The sequence below is a fragment of the Diachasmimorpha longicaudata genome, chromosome 13 (genome assembly GCF_034640455.1).
Source record: "Diachasmimorpha longicaudata isolate KC_UGA_2023 chromosome 13, iyDiaLong2, whole genome shotgun sequence".
In the NCBI taxonomy this organism is placed as follows: Eukaryota; Metazoa; Arthropoda; class Insecta; order Hymenoptera; family Braconidae; genus Diachasmimorpha; species Diachasmimorpha longicaudata.
In genome coordinates, this window is record NC_087237.1 from 600355 (window position 1) to 610395 (window position 10041).

General features: G+C 39.8%; 1 protein-coding gene across 1 annotated transcript; it reads right to left on the minus strand.

Annotated features, from left to right (window-relative positions):
- Positions 1-605: 605 nt before the first annotated feature.
- LOC135168354 (uncharacterized) lies at positions 606-5712 on the minus strand. The gene is made up of 4 exons (XM_064132424.1): positions 5601-5712; positions 2733-5083; positions 2456-2631; positions 606-1454 (listed from the first exon to the last, which is right to left on the minus strand). Exons 2-4 carry the CDS (start codon positions 2987-2989, stop codon positions 1048-1050), a joined length of 840 nt encoding a protein of 279 aa, XP_063988494.1. The 5' UTR covers positions 2990-5083; positions 5601-5712; the 3' UTR covers positions 606-1047.
- Between the last annotated feature and the right edge of the window lie 4329 nt (positions 5713-10041).

The window sequence follows — 10041 nt, forward strand, 5'->3', positions numbered from 1 at the left end:
TTGCGTAACGGTAAACGACGTTATCCGACGAGATCCGCAGGTACACACGAGGAAAATCAGGTTGCGCTTACCTTACCTTTAATTTACTTAATCATTCAGAGGTTCAAAGTAACACTAGATGCTGCCCACACACTCCACCATCTCCGCTGGCTGGTAAATACATCCGGGGACTAGTCGTTTGGGCATCATCATCCTCCGCGCGAATTCCATTCGGAGTCACAGCTCACGGTGTCAATTGCATACCTGAGGTAATTTTTATATGTTGACTGATACAAGTTGTGGGAACGATTCCAACTGCGATAGTTTGATGTCTGAGTCGCAGGGAAATTAACAGCAAAAACGCGGCTTTGAATTTCATATACCTCCGGTTGATTTTTAAAAAATCCCTCTAGATTTTTTTTACACGTTCAAAAATGTCAGAATGAAACAAAAATTTCTGTAATTTTCTGGTTCAGGCGCGTGTTCACCCATCATTTAGGCAAATGGTTCTTTAGACGTGTGTGGGTATTTGAAAAATGCGATGTATTATTTAGACAGATTGATAATTGTGGAAAATATAATTGATGGAGTCGGGATAATTATCAGCACTGGGACGATGGTCTCGCTTATATTATTTTTTAAACGACGCGACACAATCGCTCGTTCATAATTTTATTACAAAATGTAGAACAGATGAAGGACAATCGATAAAACATGGGTACGAAATGAGACAATGAATTACACATAATAAATATTATTTCATTTAACACGTAATAAATAACGAGATGTTCATCTTACAAGAGACGTGACGAGTATTTTCAGAGGTACAAGGTGAACGCCCAATCGATTGGAAAATGACAATGACAGGGGAGGAAAAAATTTGGGCATTCGAAGGATTGGAAGGACACGTTGAGCAGTGAAAGGAGGTAGATGAGTGGAGAAAAAGTTCACCTGATAAATAAAAAGTGACAGGAAAGGGGAAGTAAGAAAGCGATAAAAGGGAGATGAGAGAAGGACAACAGGAAATTTCTTATTAAATTCGGTGGATAATTATCATGGAGATCTAGCTCAAGCCTGAGTCGGAATTTGTCCGCGATATGCCATCTGTTGGGCATCCTGAGGAAGACTCCTGGCCCATCCGTGTCCACTGGATCCAGCACCACCTCCGTAACCCCCAAAATCACCACCACCAGCTCCACCACCGAAACCACCACCATGACCCTCATCATGACTGATAGTGTGACTGCTGCTACTGCTGTGATGTGGATGAGCAACAACCTCATAAGTCACGTGTTTCTGTTGACCACCAAGAAGTTTCTTCAGACCAATGATAGCGGAGATGACGAGGGCTATTTTGCCGACTAGAAGAGCCTTTCCAGCGATGAGTGCTATTGCACCAAGTGCAAGAGGAAGTAGCGCTGCAGCTTTGAGGGCCATTGCCATCATCAGAGGCCCCATGAGTTTCTGGGCCTTCTCTGCAATCATCAATACATCATTAAGGTCAGTTTTTATCAATTGTCATGGGTGTTCGCCATGCGGCATTTGCTGATGAGGAAGTCATAAACTACTTCAACGAAATCCTACAGTTCCGCGAAGTCAATGATGATCATTAATTCCGGCAATTTGTAAATGTGGAATAGGGGAAGTTCAAGGTAATACGACCTCTCGTGATCCTGACGATGAAAGTATGTCAAAAATCTCGGTCCCCCCAGGCACTATCTGCCTCCCTTTCCCCCCTTATATCGAGCTTCGCCTCTCACCGTCTACCAATGAATCATGGCGGCTGTATCGCGTTTATAGTAAATCCACACATGTGATCGTGGTAGTTGCTGTGTATGGATTCAATGTAATGAAATAAAAGAAGAAAAATAAAAGGAAGAAAACGGAAACCAGTTTGTTTAGTGGGTCAACGGCTCTTGGATGAGTGCCCAGGCCCCTTGCAATGGCGATCAGGCATCCTTATGTCGGTGTTCATTATTATCTAGCTGCCATTCGCAATGACGATATCCACACTTGCTATCTTATTTCTCTCTTCCCGTCCTTCTCTCCCCCCGTTTGACACCATGCTATCAACGAATGAGGAAACCAGGCAACCCATACCCAATCACCTGATCCTTAATACATGAAGACGGTATGTAGTACGGTTCATCGCTTATTTATGGTCTTTCCGGATAATTGCGCGAGTTGACTAGAGCGTCCCACTGAGCAGTAAAAAGTGCCAAACGAGGCGACTGATTGTTGAACACTTGTGAAAAATTATCGGCTTAGCTAATTAATAGGTGAGAATCGTCTAACTAATTTGATCTTGAGTTTATGACTTTGTGAATGGGCAAATTTGATGAGTTTTCACAAGTGTCTGATGATGATGATTGCTAAGGATACGCTGCAATCTAGCGGAAATTTATGAATATGAGACAGGTGATTATGGAGTTCTAAAAGGATAATAAAATTGTTCATTTGGGAGGACTATACTAACTCTTTTTGCCGCGACCCTCGACGACACTGTCACTGAGGTCCTCTAAGCTTCGTCCAGCTGATTCGACAGCTCCTAGGATGTCCGTGCCCTTGAGATCAACTTTGATGGAGTGGGTCCGAAGGAATCTGCCGATACGATCGAAGATCAGAGTGTCGACGTCAGTGGAATCAATGGACCTAATTAAATCGAAAATTTCATTCATTATTTTCGTCACGAGAAGGTACTTTCAGTTCAGATAAGACATCATCGAAGGCTTAGGAATTTATAATGAATTTACCTGGGTGCACCCTCCTCAGTAGTTGATGTTTTGACAACAGTGATGCCCTCAGTTAACGTGATATCCTCCTTATCAGTCAGCATTTTATCAATGACCGGAAGTAGTTTATGCTTCAAACAAGTAGCCGGATCTTTATTCGCACAGTCCGAGTAGATTTCAGCTCTGAGGTCATTATCACCAGTATTTTTATCGCTAGCTGGTAATGCAAAAGCAGCTGATACCAGCATTCCCCACAGGATTGTCACAATAATCTTCATTATCGTTGATAAATTTTTCCAAATCTTCCACAACACAAATTTATTGGTAAACTGTAAGGAGTTCAGCTGTCTCCTTAATCAGTATCAATTGATACTATTCACGAGCGCGGATGATGCGTGAAGAACACGTGATGTTGACGATGTTGTATGACGAACTTGTATGTTGCATCTAAAAGACGTTTGCTTTGCTTTTATACTGATGCGGACGAGGGGATTCACGCGGGGCAACAGTGCCGGCACAGTTTGGGGATCCACACAGTGGTGGTTTGCGTTCTTTTTACCTCTCTCTCCCTCTCTCTGTCTCCACCTCCTCAACATCTCCCTCTAGTCGTCTCCTTCACCAAAGCAGTCGACGTATCTTTGAGCTTGTAACCCATCCACAGCGAGACCTCTCCTTTTTCCCCCTCGTTGAAGTGCACCAATACGAGTATATCCACAACCTGGTCATCCCTATCACCATTGCCTCCCTCTCCACCTGGTTAATACCATCCAAACACGACCTCGTATCTGACTCGTGACGAAGAGAGAGGTGAGCAGATTGACCTGGCCCTTTCTACGTTTGACCTTCCCTTCCCCGAGCACATCCCATGTGACAATAATTACCAAAAATTCCACTATTTTTCGTTCCAGATATCTTCAACTTTTGCGAAAATGGAAAGGCGGGAAAGTCACATTCGGATGTCCACGCAATTCTGTCTGCCAGTGTCATCATCATTATGATCAGTTTTGCACGTTTGCCAACGCCGGTGGGACCTACTTCGGCGCCTATCAAATATTGGTCAGAATGAAGACGCAGAAGGTATGATGGCAGTTGAACTATTGATTCAGCGGAGGAAAGGAGGGTGCCATTACTCGTTCGTTCATTTGATTGTTTGTCGCCTGTGGATGATTTTGATACATATGTACTCCTCGATGCTGGATCCGACTATTGATGTCTCCAATCAATTGTAATGAAACTTCGAAGATACCGAAGAACTGAATAGATTGATCTCATCTTGCTACGACTGATCTTCCTTGAAGACACCGTATTTGGGAATAATTACAGAAGAGTGCGCTATCTTCTTGTTTCTGGGAATCTTTCACGTTTTGGGGAACAAATGGCTGAGGACAATGTTACTCGTTTGGACGTACCATTAATCAGACCAGTGGCATCATCGTTGTGCTCAGTCTCGACTGTTTGCCAACATCTTTCAGACCTGATACTGATATTAATTCTAAATCCGCTAAGTTTTTTCTAGTTTCCTCAATTGGATCTTCGGTTCCTTTAGTGCTTACCAAATATTGGTCATGAAGAAGGTGGGGAAGGTATGATGGCAATTGAACGGTTGATCGAACCGAAGGAGGGAGAAGAGTACCATCTCACCGATTTCTCGTTCATCGATTCGATTGTCCGTCACGATCGTTGATTTTTATTGTTCATGTGTACGTCTGGGTGATTGTGTACGAGCCTTCATATCTTCGATCATCCCGTTTGTTCTTGTTCGATCATGAGACAGGAACTTTTCTGGACACCGAGGCCGATTAATTGTTGGGACGCTCCCTTTGTCGGTGAATCTTGAGTCATCTGGGTGCATTCAATGGGCGGAACTCTTTCTCCAGACTTTTTCGAGTGAAATCCCGTGGTACATTGTATGCCAATCGATCGTCAAGAGCATCTGGAGGGAATGCTGAGTGATGGAATTATTAAGTAGATAATAACATTGATTGTGAGACGAGAAAATTCTGTGCTAGATTTGGTGCAGGTTCACTAATCACTGATGGAGTTAATGAAAATAGAAATAATCCTCATCCGGACGAGGATGAAAACCGTTCGCCCATTGACCCTCATCGCTATTACGGTGGAATCTTGCCGATCGTTCGGTGAATCCTCCTCTCAGTGGATGGTAAATCCATCAGTTACTGCCTTGGTTATCCTTTTATTTAACCATTATCCCTCGATATTATAAAGCATATGGCATCACCTAGGAGAATTCCTTTCTGGGTTAGCAAGGCGATTTCGCGAAATTATGGAGTTTTATTTATGTTGAGTGATCGACCGATTTCGAGTTTATCCGACGTGGAAAGCGTCAGTAGGATCTTTTGATACGATGTAACCTAGAATGAAGTGAAGAATTTTATCATAATTTTTATGTTTTTGATTAATGTCAATATGTTGGTGCGAATGTGAATATTAAAGTAGCTCTACCCTGAGGGTGGTATTCCACCGAAAGGATACGTTGCTTTTGAACATTTTCAGTTGTCAAATTGTGAAAAAAAATCGTAAATAGTCAGTATTATCTAAAATAAATGTCGGAAACTGTTGGTATTTTTCTAAACATTCCCTCCTTATAAACAAATAATATAATGTGTTTTCGAAATGGTGGATTAGGTTCTTTGTCCAATATCTTAACAACAAAATACTTTTCATTTTCTGCGGAGAATGTGAATTTAAAAATGTTGTGTTTAATCGCTAAATTGTAAACGTAGCGAACTGGAGAAATTAACACTGAATTTTTAATTACTGCACTGATAAGATATTTACGTACTCCAATTAATGTTCGATAATGATTAATAAACGATAGAGGGGGATATGAATAGATGAATATTCATTAACATTTAATGAGGAGCTCACTTGGATGGCGAATGTCAAGTCAAACAATGTTTATCATACATTCATTCATTGACTATTAACCGATGAACGTTTGGTGGAACCAAATGAATGCTGAGTTACAACTAAAATCCATTCGTTTCTAGTAACTAGTCCATCCTATCAATCTGTACACGAAGAGTGTAGATAATTTTTACGGCATTGTCAGTGTATTTTTAGAATATACCGTTTTATCATTTTTTGCTTTACTTTTCTCCCAGTTTTTTAGAATAATTTTTTTACTCTTCGAGCCCTGGAATTTTACCCAAAAAAAATTGAACTCTATAACAATAACGAATCTATACGGGATTCTCACATGTGTTGGGGGTATGACGAATCAAAAAATTTTAAAAGTTATTGAATTTAAAAAAAAAACAGGAAAAAGGGAGCCAAGAAGATCGAATGTATTCGTTTTGCAATGCAGTAACGTCTACGTAACATTAAGTGAAAAATATTTTTGCCAAGTATTAAATTACTTGATAAAAGTATTCATTTTAAATTTTCTCTCAGTCTACAAACCTCTCCATGACACTCAACGTACCACAAAACCAAAGTCATGCCATGATTAAAAATTTTCATCGATTTGAACAGCTAAAGAGTTCGACAGATAAATCAAAATTCAATAGTTTTGACTTTCAAAGGCTATCAACAATATCCCCAATATTTTGAGGTCCGTACAATCAACTTCCTCGACTAACGCGCCACCAAGAACCGATAAATCAAAATGACCAGGATGACACGGCTCATTTTAATCCCATATGCCTCAGAATAACTTTCGTGCCGAGCCATTTCTAACAAGTCATTCAGGCCGAACAATGGAAAGTCAACAGTGTCGTCTCAGATGTCTCCGTTGACACGAACCGGTTTATTTCTCCCAACCAAAATGTCTCATCCATTCGCACACAACTAACAATAAACCTAATTACCGTAAACTGGATGTAATTAGTGTTAGTTGGTGGATTGTAGAGGTGGTTTGAGGTGCCCCAGGTGTTGCTGAGGGACGAGAAATAATTGAAAGAAAGATAAATTAAATGAGCAAGGCCAATCCTGATGAGGACCTCTTCAACATTCTCCCTCCCTCCGATGGGAGCCCGAATAACCGGGCCACTCGCCTATTTATAACTGGGTCATTCATACATGTGTATTTGTACACATTTACCATCTCACTGGGTACAGTCAGCATGTAGCGGTGCTTCCTTGCGGAAGATGAAGAGAGGTGAAGATCCCCCGAGCGCGTGTTGTGCGCCTGTGAAAACTTGGCTTTGGGGCAAAAGTATAAGAGGCCGTCTCCTTCGGCCATTTGCCGGTATGCGCATAATTTCTTTCGTGCTTCGTGCTGAGGACTGAAAGTCGCACTTTATATACGGAACAGCCGCGTACATTGAATATATTTTATATCGAAGAAACCGCTATTGGGAGATATGAGGAATTTCACTGACGCCTCGAAGTCTCTTCCGATTATTACGGAATGTCAAAGTCAGTTCGTGAGGGCGACGGAACATTAAAGGATTTTTGCATTCAGGTCTCTATCTTACCGACCGGATGGACGTTTGAGGATTTTCAGTTGCTAAATTTTTATCCTAAATTATATCAAATTTTTCAACTAATTGCGTGAGGAAAAATGAAAAAAAAAAACTGTACATAGTTGATATTATCTAAATTAAATTGAAGACAGTATTTATTTTTTATATTTCCACGTTGGGAACAAATAATAGAAATTTGACGAAGTGTCAAAATATTCGTTGATTTTTTTTCCTGGCATTTCTCCAGTGACAAATTGTCAACGCTTTATAGGTTCGTAATCTCAGAATTCCACTCGGTGATGTTTGAAACAAAAATCATGAGTACACATTTTTTCTGTTGAACAGATTGAAAATACTCGTGGCAACAGTGTACAATCGTGTAAAAGATGGGGGACAAGCGCCATAATGGCGGTCATTGTTGTCATGGCTCGAATCACTTCCAATCCAATTGATTGGACATGAATATTGTTAATAATCAATTTAAAAAATCAACTATCAATCATGAATATAGATATGTCGATACTTGTCGCTAATTTTCAAAAATTTTCAGTTAAAAAACAATTAAGAAAATGGAATGAGAAAAAAGGTTTTTGAGTCATTACTTTGGATAATTGTAAATTTTAATTGATGAATTATATCCCAAGGATAGAGCCATTTTAATCAATGATGAGGATAAGCATTGATCTGGAATTTACGGAGCCTGATTACACAATTAATTGCATAATTAACTTTACTGACACCCGTTGCCCAGGGATTCGTTGCAGAAAATAACGGTCTTACGTTATTGTTTTTAGGGGATCTGTGTGTGGGTGTAAAACGGTGGGTTTTCGGTAGAAGGCATAAAATGGCAAGGAATGGACTGGTTCCCAGGTTTTCAGCTGATTCGAGGCATAATTTGGCAATAAACATAACTTTGTAGCGATTTCTTTGCAAATGTTTCAAGAATTTGCGGGTCTGGAGAGAAATTTCGAAAAATCGGTCGGTTTTTGCAAATTTTTATGGGAAAAAAATCTTCAAGATGGTTTTGCTTCTCAACCTTCATCTTCTCCAAATATTCACACATTAATTTCATGAGTTAATTAATCAATAATACGTAAATATCATGCTCTAATTTTTTTCTTCAAGTTAAATATACATAACCGTTAGTCGAACACTCTACCTAGAAAAAATGAATTAGAAAACAAAAATGAAAATGATTGATCATTAAAAGATTGTTCTATGACTTTGATTCGTGTAAGGAGTTAATGCTTCAATTACTCTTCAATTACTTCTCAAAAATAATAATGGAGCATTTAACAAAAGAAAAGAGTGAATGTAAAAAACATTGCAAAATTGAACCGAGGAATTCTATCCAAACTATCTGACTAGAAGAATTTATAGGAATAAATATAATTATAGAAATAAATAAAATAAAATATCAAATTCGATTAACATTTGAGAATAACAATAGAATCAAGAGATAATGCTAGAAAACTGATTTGAAACCGAGCGACGTTTCCACGAAAATCCCTAGATGTTTCTATTAATCGAGAGACCACGTTGTTTCCGCACCTGTGATATTTCTGAAGCCTCAAGTAAATTCTACGAGTACACAATTTTCAAACAATTCTCTCAACAATGCTAGCAGTGGTATGGATGACCCGCATTAAGTGACTCCTTAGTTGCATTTTAGATCCGGTTGAATTTTGACATATGCAAATAACTAACATGGAAAGTTACTTAGTCATGTATTTTCTGTAATGCATTTTTCTTATCGGCAGATGCGACTTTCATTTTTTTTCATGGGTACAATCTTTCGGGGTAATGACGACGAATCGTTATGAATTATTTATCAAATAATTTTGACGGACGAAATGAGAGATGAACGGAGAGTTGCGCGTGGATGTTCTCGCCGCAAACGAAAGTACCAGCGCTCTTCCTTTCAAAGTAACTAGCCAGACATTTTTTTTGTCTCTTTTCAATCCGCTTAACCGACAAACCAATCTCCAACGTCCTTTTCGCAGCACTCAACTCCTTCCGATCACGTTTCCGTGTTTCTTTTTGCCATTACGATGATCATGTGTATTTATGTATACGTTGTGGAGGCTGTTACTGTGAGAGTCAAAGAAAGGGGGAGAGAAAACGTAACGAGGCGTGAAAATTGCACTCAACTCACTCTCGTACAAACTTGGCCACTCCCTCCCGTCGAACACTGCGCCGGCCACAAAACATGGGATGAAATCGTTAGGTCAATGTTAGCTCAATGCTGCATTACACACAAAGGAATCGTAGGTAAAAGTTTGCCCTCCACGGGGCGAAATGAGGGACGAAGGGTAGTTTTATCACAAAAATTAATCTCCCAAGTCTAATTTTTTCAATAAGATTTGACCTGAAAAGCGGTTGATTGTCATTTCGTTCCATATTTTGCCCTCTAGAGTTCTAATTTGTATCCCAAATTGTTTTCCGTGTGGTTTGAACTTTTGTAGGCCCTTCTTTCGACTAATTGACCCTACCAATCGCTATGCATTCGCGGCTGTTGAGTCTGCCTTGTATCGCATTCACATTCCTATAGAACATGGGAATTGGCATTGGAAACCACAGGAAAAACCCCCGCCGGCACAGGCCACTGCCCTACCGACAGTCTCCCGCTCGTCGGAGTCTTAAGTTTTGTTTAAATTGTTTAATGTGAAATGTGTACATAAAATTTATTTACAATGTCGATCTAAAACGAACATTTTAGCTTATATTTCTTTAAATATTGACAAATGATTTCTGGCGCCGCAAGTTATGAGAAATTCGCATCCGCTAGGACTTGAGCTCACACAACCTTTCGCACACTAGGCTAGCGCCTAGCCGCTTCCGCCACTTTTCTTTAAACCAAGTTCTTATTAATGAAACCAGCCAGTATTTAATGCCGATAACTT

Coding starts and splice junctions, on each gene's coding strand:
- LOC135168354 (XM_064132424.1), bottom strand. CDS start 2,989: ATGAAGATTATTGTGACAATCCTGTGGGGAATGCTGGTATCAGCTGCT. Junction 2,632..2,732: donor ACTGAGGAGGGTGCACCCAG/GTAAATTCATTA, acceptor CGATTTAATTAG/GTCCATTGATTCCACTGACG. Junction 1,455..2,455: donor CGAGGGTCGCGGCAAAAAGA/GTTAGTATAGTC, acceptor TGATGATTGCAG/AGAAGGCCCAGAAACTCATG.